Here is a 23,181-nt window from a genome sequence, read left to right as displayed (position 1 = left end):
AGGATGGAGAATGGAGAGGCGGACACCCTGCTTGGTCCCTCTCTGGGTGGGGTCAGGCAGATGAAGGCCAGCCAGCCCACCCCACAATTGGATGAGATAGCATCCTCTGTGTCCACCTCTCATCCCATGGGCCCGGCCACTCCCCTCAGCTCTGGGCAGCCCTCTGTTCACGACAGCATGCTCTGCCCTCACATGCTGCTCACCCTAAATGAGAAGGAAGAGAGCAGTTAGCCCACAGACAACTACACAGAAAGATAGGGCTCACGGCTGGTGAGCACAGTGGTGGTGGCAGGAGCCTCTCCTGCCTCCGTGGGAGCACTAAGGAGCAGCGAGCCGGGTGGTAAGGAGCAATGAGCAGAAGGGCAGTAAGGAGCGAGGGGTCTTGGACTGGGAGAGGGATTTCCCCCTGGACTGCGAGAGGGTGCAGGCTAGGCTGAGGGACCTCCCCACCCCAGTGCACCAATTTTGTGCACTGGACCTCTAGTATTAAGTATAATGTCTCTGTCTTCAGCCAGAAGAAGATATAAAAGCTATTAACATTTAATTAAGAGAGCCACAATGTGCCAGGATCAGAGGAACTGAGTGAGGGATGAGGTCAACAGCATGGGAGCATTCCAGGCTAAGAGAATAATCCATCTGAACACTAGAAATGAGAAGTTATCTAACACATTCTTTCAAACATCAATGCGTAGGCTGCAGTCAAGTGGTAAAGAGCCTCTTAGGCCAGACTAAGGTGTCCAGACTCTTAAGGCAGACTTTACTGGAGGACTTCTCAGAGTCTTTAATATACTAAAATGCAATGTTAATCTTCTTTTTGTTGGAGAAGTATCTAGAATACAGGTGCATTCTAGAAATTTTAAGATTGCACATACGAATATGAATTTCCAGATTCTCTTAAGATTTGAAAGGTTTGGCAACAATGTACCCCTAATTCAGCTCTCAGTAAATACACAGATAGGCAGGCACTGAATTCACTACAGTCCCTTCCCTATCACTCCAGAACTTGGCTTCTAGAAGCATTTAATTTAGCTACCTTTAAGAGAGAGGCACTGTAGGCAAAGCCAAGGCAAAGATGCAGAAGGTACAGTACTTGCATAACGTTTACTGAATTAACTTGAGGCTAACACAAAAACCCAGGTAAAAAGTAATGAAAGCTTGAACTGGGTAATGGTAGAAAACAAGGAGGGTCGCACAGGAGCCAACTAGAAAAAGTTTCCACTGGCTAAATTCTGGACAATTTGAACATCAGAATAAATGATAATGATAACAAACTGTAGCCCACTGAATAAAACTGGGATCTTTAATTTTATACTAAAATCCTATATAATACAAGCCCAGGACCAAATGGTGGAATGACCAGAATGACCAGTCGACCAGTCGCTATGACATGCACTGACCACAAGGGGGCAGACTCTCAACGCAGGAACTGTCCCCTGGTGGTCAATGTGCTACCATAGGGGGAGCGCCACTCAGCTGACCAGGATGAGCGGCTGTTCCTAATGCAAACCCTGGGCCAACAGGCAGGAACCCCTCTTCAGCCACAACATTCTCTTATAAGAACCTAGTGGCCCGATGCACGAAATTTGTTCATGGGGGGGGGGGGGGGGTTTCCTCAGCCCAGCCTCCAATTGGACATCCCTCTCGCAATCTGGGACTGCTGCCTTCTAACCGCTCACCTGCCTGCCTGCCTGCCTGATCGCCCCTAACTGCCTCTGCCTGCCTGCCTGATTGCCCCTAACCTCTCTGCTTGCCTGCCTGATCACCTCTAACTGCCTCTGCCTGCCTACCTGATCACCCTTAACTGCCCTCCCCTGCCGGCCTGATCTCACCCCTAACTGCTCTCCCCTGCCAGCCTGATGGCCCCTAACTGCCTCTGCCTACCTGATCGCTGAGGTCCGGGATGCAGATGAATGGGATTCCTGGCTGGCAAGCTGCTGACAGCAAGCTATCCAACGGCCGATTCTGTGAGGCATGGGGCTCCCTCCTCCCTCCTGTCAGGGTCTGGTTTGAAAGCCGACCACGCCCGCGATCACGCCAGACCGAGTTCCGCTGCTCCCCGGCCAGCTGGAGCCCACAGCCCCCTCCCGCCGTGGCACCACGGTGTCCCAGGGCCCACAGCACCCTCAGCAGTCAGTGCTGGGTCACCGTGGCGCCTGTGGGAGCTGGGGGGGGGGGGGGGGGGGGGGATTGAGAGGTCAGCAGTTCAGCCCGCTCGCCAGTCCCCGCCCACCCAAGCCTGCTGCGTGCACAGCCTGGCGTTCGGACGTCCATTCGGTAACTTTGAACATTACGGATCCTGGTCTTTATATATAGAGATTCTGGTGTTTACTTTTTCTAACTACCGTTGAGGAAACTGATTTGGATACAGCATTTCAAGTCACCTCTACTGAAGATCATATTTTTAAGAGAACTGAAAGACTGGAATGAGAAAAACAAGGAACAGAGGTACTGGTCATGTACCCTAAGGAAGAGAGAGAAAAACACACACAAAATATTCTATCTGTATGGGGCTTTGGATGACCCCTAGAGGGGTCAAAAATGCCAGCTGATACAATCAAACTGGTACCACATGAAAGAACACAAACACACACACACACACACACACACATACACTCACACACTTGTTAATATATTAGATGCAACTATGTAAACCATCTGCTTTAAACTAAGAGAGAAAAAGAGGTTGGAATATTCTTTTCATTTCTTTTTTTGTTGCTATTGTTAATTCTCACCCAAGGATATTTTCTCCCATTGATTTTTTTAAAGAGAGTTGAAGGGCGTGGGGAGAGACAAGAGAGAGAGAAACATCAATGTGAGAGAGACATATCCACTGGTTGCCCCCCACACGTGCACTGACTGGCATCAGAGATGGAGACTGCAACTGAGTTATGTGACCTCGACCAGAATCGAACTCACAACCCTTCAGTCCATGGCTGACACACTAACCACTGTGCCAAACCAGCTAGGAGAAGCTTGGAATTTTCTATCAAGCAATGGTTGATAAAGAAAAACTGCAGCACACCCATTATTGCTTTTTTACCATGCAATCTTTAATATTACTAATATTACTTTAGTAATCAAAATAGTACTTAGGGTTTGCCTAGCTTTCCCACAATCTTGGTTCATTTTTCTCTATTTCTCATAACAGCCCCCTTCTCCCCACACCAAAAAAAATTTTACATTCCTCAAGCAGGTATTTTCTCTTTTTTTTTTCCTCCCCTTGACATTCCCCCAGCCTCCCCTACCCCGCAGTGTCTTATGTCCATTGGTTATGTTCATATGCATGCATACAAGTCCTTCGGTTGATCTCCTACCCCCGTCCCGCCCCCCAACCCTCCCAGCCTTCCTGCTGTATCTATTTTTGCTCATCAGTTTATAATGGTCTTTATTATCCATAAATGAGTGAGATCATGTGGTACTTTTCTTTCATTGACTGGTTTATTTCACTTAGCATAATGCTCTCCAGTTCCACCCATGCTGTTGCAAATGGTAAGAATTCCTTCTTTTTTACAGCAGCATAGTATTCCATCGTGTAGATGTACCACAGTTTTCTAATCCACTCATCTGCCGATGGGCACTTAGGCTACCTCCAGATCTTCGCTATGGTGAATTGTGCTGCTATGAACATAGGGGTGCATATATCCTTTCTGATTGGTGTTTCTGTTTTCTTGGGATATAGTCCTAGCAGTGGGATCACTGGGTCAAATGGGAGTTCCATTTTTTAACTTTTTGAGGAAACTCCAAGGTATTTTCTTTATACAGAGGTTTCAGAAATGCAATATTCATGGTAAGAAATCTATATATACAAAAGGCTAATATGCTAAGTGTGTGTCCGGGTAATGACATCACATAGCAGCACCCAGCTTTCTCTCCCTAGTGACTAGCCTCCTTGCAGTTTCTTCAGCCCAGGAACACAACTTGCTTTACAGCCAGGTGCTAACATTTCACACTGTAACCAAATGTCTGTGAAGCATTTTCCCGTGCCTCATCTCATTTGATCCTCACAGAAGTCCTGGAGTAGGTAAATAGGAGACTCGGTGGAATCCTATTTTCTTTTCATTAGCCAGAAAACAGAGATTTAGAAAGCTTAGAAACCTGACCCGACTGAAAAGAAGTAAGAAATGGCGGACCTTGAAAATGACTTCAAGTTTTCTCACTGTGCAAAATATAGTCAAACACTGTTGCAGTTAAATATTTTACCCTTTGTTCTCCTTGCATGATCTACAATAGTAATGTGCTTTGTGTTGATATTTACTGCTGTGTTGCTGACAATTACCTGAAAGAGAAGTTGGGTGCTTCACTGGGCTGGAAGAAGTTTAGCTAAATCAGAAAGCAGGTCTAATTAAGCAAGTTTACTCTGTATCTACAAAAGGCTAAGATGACTCACACATGCGCAATACATATAAAGCTCTCGCTGCCACCAATCGCACATGTGTTTTGATCTGTCATTGTCGACTGTGAATTTGGTTGACATTTCTATTACAGAGGAAGGGCAAATGGTGATATTGAAATATTTCTTCTAATTAATTTACTATCAATGTGCATGAATTCATGCACCGGGCCATTAGTAAATAAATAAAAGTAAAAAAACAAAAACAAAGAAAGATCAGTTGATTTTACAAAGCATTTAAAGAAACTATAAGCTATTTCATTTGTCTCATAAACACTCTCTGAATTGGTTGGGAAGGCATTATTATCCACATTTTACAAACAAGAAACCTAAGTCTTAGATGTATAAGGCCCAAGGCCAAAGGTAATGATCAACAGCCACTTAGGACTAGGACCCAGGCTTGAGCTCTAATGTGGTCATTTTACAATACTACGTGTTCATTATTTAAATACGTTTTTCCTTTAGCCTGCCTTTTTTCAGTGACATACAATTCTGAGATTTTATTGTATGGCTCCCATTTCCAGTAAAACCAATTATAAGATAGTCTGAAGTCTGTAACAAAAAGTAGGTAATTATCTATATTACCAAGGATTCCAGAAAAAAGACCACCACAGATTTTGTTTAAAAGTATACATTCATTTTTATTTTAACAAGAGTAGAACACCTCACAAAAATGTAATTTATCTACAACTTTCCAGGAATATGTCCACTTTCATATTATCTCACTGAATTCACATAAAAGGCCTACAAAACAGGCAATTTTAGGGATAAAGATCTAAACACAGATTACATGACCTATACAAAGTAAGTGAAAGAGCTGGAACTAGAACCTGCTTGAGTTTTCTAACCACTCAAAGGCTGAATTCAAGCCTGGTTCCGCTATTAAATATGCAGTGGGGTTTTTTGTTGTTGTTGTTAATCCTCACCTGAGGGTATTTTTCCATTGATTCTTAGAGCAACTGGAGGGGGGCGGGGGAAGAAGAGAAAAACATCAATGTGTGAGAGAAACATCCATCAGTTGTCTCCTGCACATACCCCAACCAGGGCTGTGACTGGGCCTGCAACCTAGGTAGGACTGGGAATTGAACCAATGCTCTTGGGTTTGCGGGCCGACACTCTAACCACTGAGCTGGCTGGGTAGTTATTTTTTCAGAAAAAAAGAAATTGCCTGTCTCTACCTAACCTTAAGAACTCTGGATATAAAAGCATGCCTGCTTCCAATCCATATCTTGTTAAAACAAAATGGGAGAGAAACATCGATGGCTGCCTCCTGGACGCCCCCTACTGGGGGATCAAGCCCACAACCCGGGCATGTGCCCTGATTAGCAACTGAACAGAGATCTCTTGGCAAGATGCTCAACCAACTGAGCAACACCTGCCAGGGCTTAAAGCATATTTTTAAACAAAAGTAGCTAAGATAAAGAACAAAATACTTAGTGTATAAACTATGTTTAAAACATGACATCATCCAAAAATACAGCATTGCTCCTCCAAAGAACAAAATCCAGAGTGTGTCCACCAAATCCAAACTCCACAGCTGAATGGATTAATGAAGAAACTTTAAAGTGACACCCTCCCACCCCCAAAAAGGTATAGTCCTTGCATACAAACAGTGGGTATTTTAGGCAAAAAAGATGTCCAGGTTATATACTTTTGGAGAAGCAGCAGGAAAAACTTATGCCTTAAAAATAAAAATGTTCACATTCTGTCCTGGCCGGGTAGCTCAGTTGGTTAGTGTCGGCTTGATATGCCAAGGTTGTGGGTTCGATGTCCGGTCAGGGAACATATGATAAACAATTAATGAATGCATAAATAAGTGGAACAACAAATTTATGTCCCCGTCCCCGTCCCCCCGAAAAAGTAATAAATAAATATTTTTAATTAGAAAAAAAAGTTCACATTTTGATTTTCTAACTATCTCACTTTTGGAACTAAAGAATAAAATAGCACCCTGGCCCTAGCTGGTTTGGCTCAGTGACTAGGCAGGGGTGGGCAAACTTTTTGACTCGAGAGCCACAATGGGTTCTTAAACTGGACCGGAGGGTTGGAACAAAAGCATGGATGGAGTGTTTGTGTGAACTAATATAAATTCAAAGTAAACATCATTACATAAAAGGGTACGGTCTTTTTTTTTTTTTAGCTTTATTCATTTCAAACGGGCCGTAGTTTGCCCACGGCTGGACTAGAGTGTCAGTCTACGAACTGAAGGGTCCCAGGTTCAATTCCGGTCAAGGGGACATGCCCAGGTTGCAGGCTCAGTCCCCAACAGGTGGCGTACAGGAGACAGCTGATCAATGATTCTCTCTTATTGATGTTTCTCTCTCTCTCCCTTCCTCCCTGAAATCAATAAAAATATATTTTTTAAAAAATAGTGCCATGGCCAGTTTTTCTCAGTGATTAGAGAGTGAGCCTGCGGACTGAAGGGTCACAGTCCCTGGCCCTTGTGGGGGTACATGCAGGAGGTAAGCAATCAATGTGTCTCTCTCACATCGATGTTTCTCTGTCTCTCCCCCTCCCTTCCATTCTCTCTAAAAAAAAAAATCAATGAAAAAATATCCTCGGGTGAGGATTAACAACAGCAAAAAAGAATAAAATAGCTATTATTACTAAGCTTGTCATAGCATTACTAAATTTTTTTTAAAATATATTTTTATTGATTTCAGAGAGAAAGGGAGAGGGAGAGAGAGGATGATTAGAAAAGACCTCACTGAACTAATACTAGCCTTGGGGATTCAAAGGAAGAGTGTTCCAGAAAGAAGGAACAGAGGAAGAGCAATTATTAAGTTTAAGAAGCTTCTGAGACATTCAAAAGAAAATATCAAAGTGGTCAGATATATGAGTCTTGGAGATCAGAGGAGAGGCCATACTTCAGATATCTTTAAATACAACCTGATATTCTATGAAACCAGATGAGACTACCTATGAAGTCAGTCAAAGAGAGAGAAGAAAAGAACTAAACACTGAGCCCTAGGGTCATATAACAGTTAGAGACTGAGAGATGAGAAGAAACCAGCAATAGAGTCTGAGAAGGAACACCCAGTGAGGAAAGAGGAGAATCAAGAGAGTGGTGTCCCGGAAGTGAAGTGAAGAAAGGGTTTGGGGATAGAAGTGATCATCTATGTTAAATTCTAAGGTCAATTAAGAGGGCTGCTATCTGGCTGTTAGATTTAGGAATACAGATATGGAAGATTACAAAAATGGACCACAAATTCTTGCAGTAACTCACACTACGAGGTGGAATCTATTGCTCCACCCTTGAAATTGGGCATCTCTGTGGGAATAGCCTTGGTGACTAGGGCTTCGGCAAACAAGATGCAAGAAGAGACTTGCAAAGTACTTGGGGATTGGGGTGTCTTCTCTTTTGCTTTCACCACCATGTGAACAGGCATGCTGGAGATGAAATACACATGGCCACTGCCCCAGCTGACAACAAGCCAAAGACAAGACACGAGTGAGGCCATTCTAGCCAGGAAAATTAGCCAAGCCAGCCATAACCAGAACTACCCCAAAGAGTTATAAGCAAATAAAATGGTTTTTGTTCTAAGCCACTACATTTTGGGGTGGTTTGCTTTGAAGCAAAATCTTGATAAAGAAAAGGACAATGCAAAACAACAAGAAAACCCACCTCGTGGGAAAACATATTTGCCAACGTCATATCTGATAAGGGCTTAATCTCCAAAATTTATAGGGAACTCATACAACTTAACAAAAAGAAGATAAACAATCCAATCAAAAAATGGGCAAAGGATCTAAATAGACACCTTCCAAAAGAGGACATTCAGAAAGCCAAGAGACATATGAAAACATGCTCAAAGTCACTAATCATCCGAGAGATGCAAATCAAAACAACAATGAGGTACCATCTCACACCTGACAGAATGGCCATCATCAACAAATCAACAAACGACAAGTGCTGGAGAGGATGTGGAGAAAAAGGAACACTTGTGCACTGCTGGTGGGAATGCAGACTGGTGCAGCCACTATGGAAGGCAGTATGGAGGTTCCTCAAAAAATTGGAAATGGAACTCCCATTTGACCCTGTGATCCCACTTCTAGGAATATATCCCAAGAAACCAGAAACACCAATCAGAAAGGATATATGCACCCCGATGTTCATAGCAGCACAATTCACCATAGCTAAGATCTGGAAACAGCCTAAGTGCCCATCAGTAGATGAATGGATTAGAAAACTGTGGTACATCTACACGATGGAATACTATGCTGCTGTTAAAAAGAAGGAACTCTTACCATTTGCAACAGCATGGATGGAACTGGAGAGCATTATGCTAAGTGAAACAAGCCAATCAATGAAGGAAAAATACCACATGATCTCATTCTTTCATGGATAATTAAGACCATTACAAACTTTTGAACAATAATAAATACAGTGGCAGAGCTGCCTCAAACCGATTGTCGGACTTCAGTGGTAAGGCCAGGGAGGGTTGGGGGACAGGAGGGAGGGGAGTAAGAGATCAACCGAAGGACTTGTATGCATCCATATAACCATAACTAATGGACATAAGACACTGGGGGGTAAGGGAGGGCCGGGGCTTGTCAAGGGTGGGGGGGAAAAAAGGATACATATGTAATACCCTTTGTAATAATTTTAGCAATAAAAAAAAAAAGAAAAAAAAAGAAAAGGACAATGGTGATAAACAAGAGCTTTTTCAAAGCAGGCATGGAAATCTGTCTAGAGTTAGATTAAGAATGAATGGACAGAAAGAATAGAACACAAGGCCTCTGGCTACCACTGGCTGAGCTTGGTAGGATTCCCTTTCTAATAAGGCCATTTTCTCCACCAGGAAGCTACACTGTTACATTGTTTGCCAGGTATTCCCTACCTGTAATGAAGAAACTTTTAAGTGACACCACTTTAAACTGTGGCACAATGGCAAAATTCTTCTACTGAAGAACTTAATTTGACACATCCAGTTATGCCAATTCAAGTACACTTTCTCACAGGATATGGAAAGGATGGAGAAATGAGGGAACTACATATTTTGCTGCTTTACTGCCTATAAATTTTACCAATAAATTTGACTTTATATTTACACCTGTCAGTAGGGGGGCAGTGCGAGTGTGTTTGTGCATGTACCCGTGTGCACACATGGCTCCCTACAGGGCATCTAACCATCTCTTGACAAACTTTGACATGCTCATTACATCTCATTTTCCAGGTAAAATTCTGAAAACGAGTGAAATTCTATGTTTTTAAAAATAAATTTCAAACCGAATTCCTAAAAATGAAAATTTTTAAAAATATATTTTTAGTCATTTCAGGGAGGGAGGGAAAAGAAGAGAGAGATAGAAACATCAATGATGATATAGAATCATTGATCGGCTCCCTCCTGCAAGCCCCCTACTGGGGATAGAGCTTGCAACCCGGTCATGTGCCCTTGACCGGAATCGAACCAGGGATCCTTCAATCCAGAGGTCAAAGCTCTATCCACTTAGCCAAACCGGCTAGGACTGTAATTCCATTTAAAAGCACTTATGAAGCCCTAACCGGTTTGGCTCAGTGGATAGAGCATCGCCCTGCGGACTCAAGGGTCCCAGGTTCGATTCCGGTCAAGGGCATGTACCTTGGTTGCGGGCACATCCCCAGTGGGGAGTGTGCAGGAGGCAGCTGATGGATGTTTCTCCCTCATCGATGTTTCTAACTCTCTATCCCTCTCCCTTCCTCTCTGTAAAAAATCAATAAAATATATTTAAAAATAAAAATAAAAAATAAAAGCACTTACGAAAATTTTTTAAACAGCTTTTTAAAATGCCAAAAATATATAAACAACTTACTTAGCAATCCGCAGTTTCCCGACTTCACCTCTTCCAGGGGCTTTAGCCCACTGCTGTGACAAATATTTAGGAACCTAAAACAAAGTAAAATACTAATAAGACTACGTTTTGGACACTAACAAATCTTTTTTTTTTTTAAATAATTCTTTATTATTGAACGTATTATATATGTCCCCATATCTCCCCCATTGACCTCCTCCAGCCTGCCTCCCGCCCCCCACCCAGGCCTTTAGCTCCTATTATGTGTCCATGGGTTATGCATATATGTATTCAAGGTCTTTGGTTGATTACCTCCTACCCACCCACCCTCACCCACCTTCCCTCTGAAAGTCCAAACTCTATTCCATGCTTCCATGTTCTCTGGATCTACTCTGTTCATCAGTTTATTTTGTTACTTAGATTCCACATATGAGTGTGATCATGTGATACTTGTCCTTCTCTGACTTATTTCACTTAGCATGATACTCTCCAGGTCCTTCCATGCTACTAAGAAATATTTTTAAACATAAAATGATATACTGCTTCTATTTTACTTTCTGCCTGTAATAAATAATCATTATTATCAAGCTCTCGTTATATGTTTTGCACGATAAGGATATTAAGATATGTAAGAAATTACTTTAGTTCTCAAAGAGCTTGAAGTCAATCAAGTTGGTGACACAAAACTAACAGAGATCAAAGAACTTAACAATAATGAAGTATTAACTTATGTCCCAACTAAGTCAAAGTTCAGAGATGAGAAAGGCTACCAGAAAAGACTTCTCAAAGAAGCATAAGATGGCGGCATAGGTAAACACCTGAAATTGCTACCTCGCACAACCACTTCAAAAATACAACTAAAAGACAAAACGGACATCATCTAGAACCACAGGAAGGCTGGCTGAGTGGAAATTCTACAACTAGAAGGAAAGAGAAAAGCACGCTGAGACTCAGAGGAGGTGCGGAAGTAAAGTGCAGAGGTACGGAGGCGCATGTGGAAAGGGCTGGCAACTGAGGACACAGTTGTCTTTTTCTATCGGGAGGGAGATACAAGCTCCCGATGGCCCCGACTCCAGTTCTGGGCGAGTCTCTGGGGACCCAGACTCATATGGGAAGAAACTGGACTGTCTGGCATTGGGCGGAACTCAAGGGCAGCTTTCTCTCAGAAGTGCTTGCAGCGATTACCTCGGGACACTGAGACCCGGGACCTCTTAGGGCAGGGCTGAGGATCAGCCAAAGTTGTTTGCTCCACCCTATTGACTCCCTGAGACTCCGCCCCACCCAAGCTGTGCGCAGAGGTTTTTGCATATGAATGACCTGACCCTTTGCAATCTAAATTTACCTAACAAACTGCAGCTGGGTCAGAGAGACCCAGAACATCCAAAAGAAGGCCCAAGGCCCCACAGCAACTTGCACTGCTTCACAGCTGGGCCTCATCTGGGCACCTCCAAACCTCAAACAAAGAAGAGGAATCTGTAGATCTCTCCATAGCTCCTGCTGGGTAGCCTCAGGGAGAGGCTAAATTAGCACCTCCTTAGAGATCCAAGAGCCAGTGTACCCAGTGGTCAGAGTGGGACTGTCCAGATTACAACTCCTCAGATCCATAAGGGAGACACTCAGGGGGCAGACTCAGTAAGCACCAAAGCCCCACTGAAGCAAGTCTTGCCCCAGAAGGGTGTCTCCAGCACAGAAGTTCTCCCACTGCAGACAAAGCTGATTCTCACAGCCAATTGGCCTGGAGGTCAATTCCTCCCAGTGATACCAACTACAGTGGGGCCTTGACTTAAGAGTGTCCCGACTAACGAGTTTTTCGAGATATGAGCCATCTCTCAGCCGATTTTTTGCTTTGAGTTGCGAACTAAAATTCGGGTTATGAGCCAGCTTCAGATACCCCACCGCTAGTTGGCGCAGCAAATGTCACAGTGAAAGCCACAACATCAGCCCAGCATCACGTGTATCACTCGTTCAAAATTGATTTGACATACGAGTAATTTGAGTTACGAGCTCTGTCACGGAACGAATTAAACTCGTAAGTCAAGGCTCCACTGTACAATCAAGGCTTAACTACAACAAAACTGTGCACACAGCCCACAAAGGGATGCACCAAGAGTGTCCATCTCAGGTAACTGGGGAGCCTGAGCCACTGGGCCCTATAGGACACCTAGCACACAAAGCCTCTCTACCAACACAGGGAAGCAGCCAAAATGCAGAGACAAAGAAACAGGTCACAAATGAAAGAAATGGAGGAAAGAAAACGACTGGATATAGAGTTCAAAACCACGGTTATAAGGTTTTTCAAGAATTTTCTAGAAACCACTGATAAATTTAGTAAGACCCTCAATAAGTCTAGTGAGACCCTCAAGTATATAAAAAAGGACCAACTAGAAATTAAGCATACACTGACTGAAATAAAGAATATTATACAGACACCCAATAGCAGACCAGAGGATCGCAAGAATCAAGTCAAAGGTCTGAAGTATGAAGAAGTAAAAAACACCCAACCAGAAAAGCAAAAAGAAAAAAGAATCCAAAAATATGAAGATAGTGTAAGGAGCCTCTGGGACAACTTCAAGCGTACCAACATCCGAATTACGGGGGTGCCAGAAGAAGAGAGAGCGCAAGATATTGAAAACCTATTTGAAGAAATAATGACAGAAAACTTCCCCTACCTGGTGAAAGAAATAGACTTACAGGTCCAGGAATCGCAGAGAACCCCAAACAAAAGGATTCCAAAGAGGACCAAACCAAGACACATCATAATTAAAATGCCAAGAGCAAAAGACAAAGAGGGAATCCTAAAAGCAGCAAGAGAAAAACAGTTACCTATAAGGGAGTACCGGTAAGATTGTCAGCTGATTTCTCAACAGAAACTATGCAGGCCAAAGGGAATGGCAAGAAATATTCAAAGTGCTGAACAGCAAGAACCTACAACCAAGATTACTTTACCCAGCAAAGCTATCATTCAGAATTGAAAGTCAGATAAAAAGCTTCACAGATAAGAAAAAGCTAAAGGAGTTCATCACCACCAAACCAGTATTACATGAAATGCTGAAAGGTATTCTTAAAGAAGAGGAAGAAGAAGAAAAAAGTAAAGATAGAAATTATGAACAAATACATATCTATCAACAAGTGAATCTAAAAATCAAGTGAATAAAATGTGCTGGGCTGCATATCTGGCACCTTGGCTAGATGGGTCATGCTGTGCTGTCTGTTCCTAAAACACACAGATAGGAAGGTACTGACATCAGGCCAGGCCTTGAGATATGCTCTCATGGCCCCTTCCCAGCACGCAGGCCTTCTTTCGCAGAAGGCCCAGAAGTCTCATTCCAAATTTGGGAGACAAAGGACTGGAAAAGTATAAATAAAGAGAGTCTCCTCCATATTGGGGGGCCCAGAATTTGAAAGACACATTTTTCTCTGGGCCTCCACAGAATTTAATAATAAAATGTAACTCCTGTAGTCTGGGCTGCAGTTCAGCCTCTGCTTCAGCAGGGTGCTGTAACTATAGTCAGCTGGCCAGCTTAATAAAGGCTCTTAAATTTAAATTCTGAGTCGGTGGTCTATCTCGCTGAGTGAACCCACAACATTTGGAGGCCCCCAGTGAGATCCCCGGCAGGGGTGAGAGGGACCCCCTATTTAGAGCAGGAGGCTCTCACCCGGTGGCAGGGGTGAGAGGGACCCCCTATTTAGGGCAGGAGGCTCTCCCCCAGCAGGGGTGAGAGGGACCCCCTATTTAAGGCAGGAGGCTCTCCCTCATTTATCGCCAGGCACGCAGCGAGATACCCCACATCCCTGTGGGAAACGACTACCAAGGAGGCCTCTAGTCTCCGTCCCAGGTCCCAGGGAGGCGGAGGAGACTCCACCCAAAACTTTCAATTCAGAAACCGAGCCACCTGGACTCTTGAGAGAGCTAAGGAAGACCAGTCGTTAATCTGGAATCGGGATGTCCCACGGAAGGACCTAAACGGAGGGCTGGACGCAGCGGTACTCCTGGTCCTGACCGGCGGCCACGATGGTGGCCGGGGTCCCTGGTTTGTGCGGCTTTAGGCTGCACCGGGTTTGTCTGTCTGGTGTTTGTTTTGTCTTTGTTCTTTGTTGTCTTTGTCTTTGTCAAAATGGGTCAGGGTCGGTCGTCTTCGTCGACCCCCTACCAGTCTGGCCCACTCCGAGTGAGTGGAAGGGGAGCTTAATCACCTCCCGGGAAGCCATAGGCAATTAGTCAGGAATTGGTTGGATTGCTTAAACTCTGAGTAAACATTTGGTAGAAGTCAAAAAACTCAGACTGTCTGGTGTATGAATGTAAGTGTGAGAGTCTGTGGGAAGTGAAAGCTACTTTGTGCTGTCTGGCTGAACACGTGAGAATATTTGTTATCTCTTTCTGTTGTTTGTTTAAAGATAGGGCAAACCCTGCTTTAAGGAGGAGACAGTAGAGAACTTTTAATTGCTTTTCCCTGATGTATAATTTTGCTGTGTTAGGTTAAGATTAATACATTTTCTCATAGCCTGTGTAGGGTGAGGGAGAGGGACTGCTGGATTTTTATCATGTGGTCCCAAGACCTGCAACTTGCCTGCCCTTCCTGATAGGTTTACCGTAGGTCTCTGTCAGGGACAGCATCTGCTCTGTCTGGGGGAGGAAGAGAGCTGAAAACTGCTCCGGAGCGGGTGTGAGATAGGGTAGTGGCAGTAGGATTTGCTAGATAGGATAGTAGGCTCTCAGCCTGATGAGATGGAGGAGCCCTAGGCTGGGGGACAGGGGGCTAGTCAGAGAGATCAAAAGTAGTAAAAGAGGAGAAGGATTTGTGTCTCTGGGGCTTAAAGAAGGAAAAATCTAGGAGGGAGAGCAGCTAAGGAAATGGTTAATGTAGAAAAGAGGGGGGCCGTCGGCAGAGAAAGCAGACCAGAAGTTTTGTTGATTTTTACTTATCTGAACCATGCTGGACTCAAGGCCACAAGCTGCTAAGCACAGTAAGTTTTTCTTTGCCCCGTTTTGTTCTCTTTAACCCCTCCAATACTTAAAATAATAAGGGAAGGAAGCACCTGCTCTTAGTAATCTAGGAAATACTGGCTATAAAGAATTAAGGTTTCTAAGAATAAGGAATTACTGAGTAGAAGATCTGAGGCATGGTTATGCATTTTTAAAGGACATGGAAAGAAGATTTAAAGGCTAATTTGAAAGTATGAGATTTAGAAAGGTTGTGTATGTGATAAGGAGAAGAGAAATGTTGAAAGGAAATTAATCAAATGGTACAGGCTAGTAAGCCAGAGAAAGTAAATAATTTACATTCTGCCTCCCTAAACAGAGAGTAAATAGTTATGCCCAAGAACTTACGGGGGACTGATAAAAGAAATCTAACAGTTACTGTTTTGTTATAACTCTGAAGAGTCCATAAAAAGGACTAACAAGGAAAATCAGAAGATCTTAAGGCAGGTCAGTGGCTTTTTCTCCTTATGTAATTCCTCTGAAATTAAATACAGTCTAAATAAGTCATGGCAATACATTTCTTTGCATAAATTCAATAAGACTGGTTTCCAATAGTGGTTTTATTGCCCGAAAACTTTGACTAGAGTATCATATTTGAAAGAGCCCTATCTGAGCTCTGAAGACTTGAAGCCAATAAGAGTGCCATGGAGAAAGCCTGGTATCTTGCTTGGTAGCCCTGAAAATAGCTGGCACTGGAGCGTCAGGCCCATGCCCTACCATCACTGGCAGTTGGTCAGAGTAGAAGGGGAGCACGGCACCCCCATGCACTCTGGGCCGCGACGAGTAGGAGGGCTGCTGAGAAGGGCCTTGGAGCAAGGACAATGGGCAGCAGATACTGCAGACAGGCCTGATGGCGGCTGGATGGCTTGGCTTCCTGGACTTATGGGGCACATTAAGATTCAATCATGAGATTACAGCAAAGGTAGTCAGTTACCATTCTTGTTGTGTTTATGCAAACAATCAGGCCAAATTGAATACAGTAAATAAATTAGTATTTTAATAAACAGAGGGATAATATTAAGGAGAAAAACTCTATTTCAATGGAGGTTATTAAAACTGCAATGTTTTCTTTCCCTCCCACCAGACCATTTGTTAGTTTGTCTCTGCCAGGTCACAAGCCCACCCTTCTATGCCCAGGCCTCATCATTCCTCTGACAGATAGCAAGGATCTCTTGGCTCTGAGAGAAACTTCTGACCCTCCTCAACACGAAGCAGTTACAGAAGAGAATTCAACGCCCATTTTCCCTGAAAGAATTCAGAGCCAGGATCCTTGAGGTAATATAGTAGGCAGTTAGACAGACATGGCAGAGCAAGGACGATGGGCCAACTGGCACTGCCACATGTAACTACGTCTTTCCACCTCTATGTATGTAAGACAAGGGGACTCCCCAGAAGCAAGAGGGAACTAGGCTGCAGACGAAGCAGCCCGGAGGCTGCCCGAAAACCAGTGGGGCCTTTACAGAGTCTAGTGACTCTTCCAGACCCTGAACTACTCATCTCACCAGTTTACTCAAGTTCTTTCAGGCTTTACAGTATACCCAGAAAGCAGACCAGAAGCATGTCCGAGATGATCTGCTTGTATTCGGTTCATCCCTTCCAACCTGGTGACACTGTTTGGGTAAAGAAATTTGCCACCCAAGGACTGACTCCAGCCTGGAAAGGACCACTCCCACAGCAATCAAGGTCGATGGGATCCTGATGTGGCTTCATCACACCCGGCTTAAGCCCACTGACTTTATTCGGCAAGGGATTAATTCTATCAAGCTTATAGTCCTAAGGGGTCAATATAACTCCCTCCCCAACAATGACCAAAGGAGTCAATGATTTGACTCATGTACATAAAACCAGTGGGGAATGTGCTGGGCTGCATATCTGGCACTTTGGCCAGATGGGTCATGCTGTGCTGTATGTTCCTAAAACACATAGATAGGAAGGTACTGACATCAGGCCAGGCCTTGAGATATGGTCTCATGGCCCCTTCCCAGCATGCAGGCCTTCTTTCGAAGAAGGCCCAGAAGTCTCATTCCAAATTTGGGAGACAAAGGACTGGAAAAAGTATAAATAAAGAGAGTTTCCTCCATATTGGGGGGCCCAGAATTCGAAAGACACATTTTTCTCTGGGCCTCCACAGAATCTACACTAATAAAAGAGAAACATGGTAATTAGCGTACGACCGCTACCCTTTTCATTGAATAATCAGTGAGTATATGCAAATTAACTGTCAGCCAAGATGGCAGCCGGCAGCCAGGCAGCTGGAAGCAAACATGAGGCTTGCTTGCTTCAGTGACTTCGGACTCCAACGTTCCCCGCATCACTTGCCGGCCTCTCAGCTGGCAGTTTGAAACATTCTAACAAATATAGGCTGGATCTCAGAGCTGGAGTTATACATTGTTTCGATTATAGAACCGAAACAAACCAGTTACCTGCTCTCAGAGCTAGAGCTAGAGCTAAAGCTGGCCCAGAATAAAATAAAAAAAAGGAGCGGTTGGGAGCTTCAATCAACAATTGCCAGACTGAAAGCAGCCCTCAGCCCATAACCCAGACTGGCCAGGCACCCCAGTGGGGACCCCCACCCTGATCCAGGACACCCTTCAGGGCAAACCAGCCGGCCCCCAGGCCTCTATTCTATATAGTAAAAGGGTAATATGCCTCCAAGCACCGGGATCAGCGGAGCCGCGAGGCCTCCTGGCACTGGGTCAGCGTGACAGGGGACAGCGCCCAAACCCCCTGATCACCCTGTGGCTCTGTGTGTGACAGGGTGCGGCGTCCCAACCCCCTGATTGGCCCTGCTCTGTGCATCACAGGGGGTGGTGCCGCAACCTCCCCATTGACCCTGCCTTGAGTGTGACAGGAGGTGGTGCCCCAACCCCCAAATCGGCCCTACCCTGAGCGTGACTGAGGGTGGCATCACAACCTCCCAATCCGCCCTGCTCTGTGCATGACAGGGGGCGGCGCCCCAACTCCCCAATCAGCCCTGCTCTGAGCCCGACCAGGGGCTGCACCTAGGGATTGGGCGTGCCCTCTGCCACCCGGGAGCAGGCCTAAGCCAGCAGGTCGTTATCTCCCGAGGGGTCCCAGACTGCGAGAGGGCACAGGCCGGGCTGAGGGCCCCCCCCTCCCCCCCGTGAGTGCACAAATTTTTGTGCACTGGGCCTCTAGTTTAATAATAAAATGTAACTCCTGTAGTCTGGGCTGCAGTTCAGCCTCTGCTTCAGCAGGGTGCTGTAACTATAGTCAGCTGGCCAGCTTAATAAAGGCTCTTAAATTTAAATTCTGAGTCGGTGGTCTATCTCGCTGAGTGAACCCATAACAAAAAAATCTGATGAACAGAATAAACTGGTGATTATAATAAAATCAGGGGCATAGAAAGGGAGTGGACTGACTATTCTTGGGGGAGGAAAGGGGTGTGGGGGATGCGGGAAGAGACTGGACAAAAATCGTACACCTATGGATGAGAACAGTGGGGGGGTGGGTTGAGGGCGGAGGGTGGGGTGGGAACCGGGTGGAGGGGAGCTATGGGGGGGAAAAAGAGGAACAACTGTAATAATCTGAACAATAAAGATTTAATTAAAAAAAAATGGCGGCAGAGTAGGAGGATGCTGCACGGACATGTTCCCAGGAACAAGATGGAATTACAACTGAAATACAGAAAGGCTTCCTGAATAATCAATGGAAAACTCACAGGAAAGAACCCTAATACCCAAGGACTGAAGGTGGAGACCTCATAGAGACTGGTAGGAGGGGCGGAGGCGGGAAAGGGCTGGCCAGGCACCCACAGACAGCTACTGAAATCCCAGAAAGATCTCAGCTGTGGGTGGGGAGGGGGGTGCCACTGAGAACTCTGGGATCTAATCCCGAAGTTGGGCTCCCCAGCAGAGAGCACCAAACTGAGGAGGATACCCACATAACATCTGGCTGTGAAAAGCAGTGGGGTGCTGTCTGCCAGGGAGTGGAGCTGAAAGTTCAGGCACCCTCTTGAAGGGCCAATGCACAAAAATTCCCTGTGGAGCCATCTACCTAGTGCTCTGGCAGAGGGAGGGTGAAGCAGACTGGAGCTGTGAGAACAGAACCCAGGATTGGGGACTCAGGGGACAGAGCTCAGAAGGCAGACACCCCAAGTTTCCTGGGCTGAGTCATTCCCTCACACAGCAGAGGACATCTTTCCCACAGTCATTTGCCCTGCCTGGGGGGAAGACAGTTGACACATTCTACTGGAAAACACCTTGCCCTAAGGCCACTTAAGAGATTAAAAGTAACAATTAGCCTCCAGGCAGAAGCAACTGCCCCACCCTGTTGAAAAAAACTCTCACCACACCCAAGGATAACTGCCTCGGGTTGATTCAAAATACTATTATCTGTAGATAGAGGTGGTCTCCGGAGGCTTTGAGTCTTTGTCTGATCCAATTAGTCAGAAATAGCCTTTAACACTGTCCCGCACTAGAGATTGAAAGGTATAGAGCAGTGGTCGGCAAACTGAGGCTCGTGAGCCACATGCGGCTCTTTGGCCCCTTGAGTGTGGCTCTTCCTAAGCCTTAGGAGTACCCCAATTAAGTTAATAACAATGTACCTACCTATATAATTTAAGTTTAAAAAATTTGGCTCTCAAAAGAAATTTCAATCGTCGTACTGTTGATATTTGGCTCTGTTAACTAATGAGTTTGCCGACCACTGTCCTAGACCAGTGGTTCTCAACCTTGGCTGCACATTAGAATCACCTGGGAATCTTTTATTTATTTATTTATTTATAACTGTTTGTTGTTGTTTTTTAATTTCTTAAAGTACAGTGGGGACTTGACTTACGAGTTTAATTTGTCCCATGACGGAGCTCGTAACTCAAATTACTCATATGTCAAATCAATTGTGAACGAGTGAGACACGTGATGCTGGGCTGATGTTGTGGTGTTCACTGTGACATTTGCTTCGCCAACTAGCAGTGGGGTATCTGAAGCTGGCTCGTAACCCGAATTTTAGCTCGCAACTCAAAGCAAAAAATCAAAATCGGCCGAGAGACGGCTCGTATCTCGAAAAACTCGTTAGTCGGGACACTCTTAAGTCTAGGCCCCACTGTATTACAAAGAGTATTACACATGTCTCCTTTTTTCTCCCCCTTGACATTCCCCCGGCAACCCCCACTCCGCAGTGTCTTGTGTCCATTGGTTATTCTCATATGCATGCATACAAGTCCTTCGGTTGATCTCCTACCGCCCTCCCCAACCCTCCCCAGGCTTCCCACTGTAGTTTGACATTCTGCTCAATGCTGCTCTGCCTCTGTATCCATTTTTGTTCATCAGTCTATAATGGTCCTTATTATCCATAAATGAGTGAGTTCATGTGGTATTTTTCTTGGCTTCCCTGGGGCCGTCTCGGCCTCACCGGGGCCATCTCGGCCTCACCGGGGCCGTCTCAACCTCACCAGGGCCGTCTCAGCCTCACCGGGAATCTTTTTAAAATCCTGATTTCTGGGCCTCATCCTCCAGAAATTGTTTCTTTGTTACTAATGTTGTGGCCTCACCCCATAACAAAGAAACAGAATTTCTGGAGGATGAAGCCCAGAAATCAGGATTTTAAAAAGATTCCCAGGTGATTCTAATGTGCAGCCAAGGTTGAGAACCACTGCACATGAGCAAAGTGAGCCTGGAGCCAGTTACTGTTGCAGTGGGGGATGGAGGGAAAGCAAAGGTGAGAGGAATAAGTAAAATCAGAGTGTCTAGGAAGAATTAAAGGGAAGATATCCTAAAGCTTCCAGGAAATCTCCACCAATGGAGCAAAGAAAAAAAAAAAAGGCCTCTATTATTCTGTGAGCAACAAACCAAACTGAGTTGGGGTCGCAGACAATTCGCTCATATGATTGCAAAGACAGACAGAAACTCCCCGAATGGAGAGGGCTCCCCTGAGGGCTCCCAGATTGGAGAGGGTGCAGGTCGGGCTGAGGGACCCCTACACCCCCCAGTGCACTAATGTCGTACACCAGGCCTCTAGTTTACTCCATATTTTCAAGTCATACTGAGGTAACTGTGGTAAGTCAAATGAGTGCCAGAGACTAAGGCTAGGGTTGAAAAGTAAGGCATCATTCATCCATTCATCATATATCTGTTGAGCAATCACCATGTGCCAAACATAATTCTGGGCTTGACAGGCAAGGATCCTATGCTCATGGAATGTGCGTGGGTGCACAAGCACAGGGAGAGGGAGGTGACCAACACTGAACACGTGAACACAGAATCACTTCAGAAGTGAAAAGTGCTCTAAAGAATACCAGGTTTGACCTGCTGGCAAATGAGCTGCTTTAGGAAGGTGAACAGGAAGAGCCTCTCAGATCTACCTGGTAACCCAGCCATATGATAAAAGTTTTATATAATTTAACAAACCATTTTCCTAGAGGCTCAAAGACTCATGATCACATTTTGAACATACATATATCTTATGAAGTTCTCATAAGAAACAACACTCACCGGTGTGAAAAAGTAAAGCACAAACACTGTGTTCACTAAGAGCTAATCAAGATTGCTCTCTTTACAAAACACTTTTCTTGACGTTCTGTTTCAGGAGACCCAGCCGTGCTCTGGAAGAACACTCCAATCCAATGGCTCTCCCTGCGTGGGCTCGGCGCTGCCTCGGCGCGCCCGCGACCTCCAGCAGGGCCATCGGCCCGCGAGCCCCTGTGCGGGACGCGGAGAGCAGTGCTACTTTCTGGCAGGGAAACTCTACAGGAAGCAGACACTCTCCACTTCCTTTACAGGTTTATGCCTAAAATCAGTTTCACCAAAAGAAGGTGTAGAAATTCTTCAGTCTCGGGTAAACTGCACCGCTCAAATCGGGACACCAAGACAGAGCCCAGAAAACCCTGGTCGTGGGGGACGGAAATCCATTCCAGGCCCGTTCGGACTCGGGCTGAAGACACTGCAGTGCCCTAAACTAGTTTCCTGGTCTGAAAGCGAGCGTAGCAACGAGTCGTGCCTCCCAAGGTGTGTGAAGAGGACCATAAGGAACTTTAAAAGGCGCACGAAGTGACTTAAACTACTCACACAGGCAGGAGGAGCGCAAGCCAGAGCCGCGCGAGCCTTACCTTGACCAGCCACACTCCGGTGTTCTGCTTGGCGCCGGTCAGGTCGAGTTCCCCACGCTCCGCCATGGGTGTGTTGCCGGAAGAGGAGTGCGACCCACAGCAGGGCTCGGGTGCTGGGGGCTCGGGTGCTGAGGGCTGGGTGCTGGGGGTGAGTGTCCGGGGCACGACGCGAGCCGCGGAGAGAGGCCGACGCCTCGGCGCCCACCTTGCCAGGAAGGTGGAAACCCCGGGAAAGAGGAACCCGCCGCTGGGAGGCCGGAACTGCGCTTGCGCACTTCCACCGTCAGTACGGCTCGCTGGTGCAGACAAACTTCCGGTCGGCAAACTTTTTTTTGAGTGGGCGTGGCTACTGGTGCTGGCTGTGTCCTAGAGCCAGAGGGAATGGGCCAAAGAACTTAGGCAGGCAATGCATTTAAAGACTACTAGGCCAACAAAACTGCAAGAGGAAAGGGTCAAGACAGAAAAATAGAGCTCAAAAAGACAAAGGCTGTCAATATATGTCCAATCTTGCCAAGGAGAGACAGCATTTGGAGGACAGTGTTGTAGTAATAAATAAATTATGGGAATTAGCACAAGTGGGCACTGGGATCAGACTAAGTAGCCTTTGGGTATACTGAAAACATGCTGTTTCTAGACCTGAAGAAAAAGCAGTATCTCAACTGAGAGGCTACCCTGAGCAACTCTGATTAAGTAAACAGGACACTCAAACTCCAAAACCTGGAGTCCATGTAATTAGATTAGTGACAATAGACTTGTAAGAGACAAACCTGATTGTTAAATTCCCCTGCTTGAACAGTTTCCTCTCTCTCTCTTCCTGCCTCTAGAATAAAATTCAATCCTTTCTACTCAGGTCCTCTCAATTTGATCACTACTATTCAATCCAACGCACATCCAACTACACTGAGCCCATCAGATCTCCCCAAAAATATCAGTTTCTTCCTCAATTTTTTCAGTGCCTCTGCACACTGGATC

At 45.4% G+C, this 23,181-nt stretch overlaps 1 protein-coding gene across 2 annotated transcripts in view; it reads right to left on the bottom strand.

Annotated features, from left to right (window-relative positions):
• GTF2F2 (general transcription factor IIF subunit 2) overlaps positions 1–22,444 on the bottom strand; it is a 133,210-nt gene extending 110,766 nt beyond the window's left edge. Inside the window, exons 1-3 of one of the 2 annotated variants that reach the window (XM_070409041.1) lie at positions 22,210–22,444; positions 10,184–10,257; positions 5,317–5,349 (exon numbers count right to left, since the gene is read on the bottom strand). In XM_070409041.1, the coding sequence (XP_070265142.1) occupies positions 5,317–5,349; positions 10,184–10,257; positions 22,210–22,275 (173 nt within the window). In that variant the 5' untranslated portion in view covers positions 22,276–22,444. The remainder of the gene's footprint in view (positions 1–5,316; positions 5,350–10,183; positions 10,258–22,209) is intronic. The other variant, XM_070409042.1, reaches the window with a different exon arrangement.
• Between the last annotated feature and the right edge of the window lie 737 nt (positions 22,445–23,181).

Source organism: Myotis yumanensis, unplaced genomic scaffold (assembly GCF_028538775.1).
Source record: "Myotis yumanensis isolate MYYU_CA2020_CCGP unplaced genomic scaffold, mMyoYum1.0.hap1 SCAF_3, whole genome shotgun sequence".
Classification (NCBI taxonomy): domain Eukaryota; kingdom Metazoa; phylum Chordata; class Mammalia; order Chiroptera; family Vespertilionidae; genus Myotis; species Myotis yumanensis.
The sequence above is the reverse complement of the archived record's forward strand: the minus strand, read 5'-3'. Positions and strand labels throughout refer to the sequence as shown.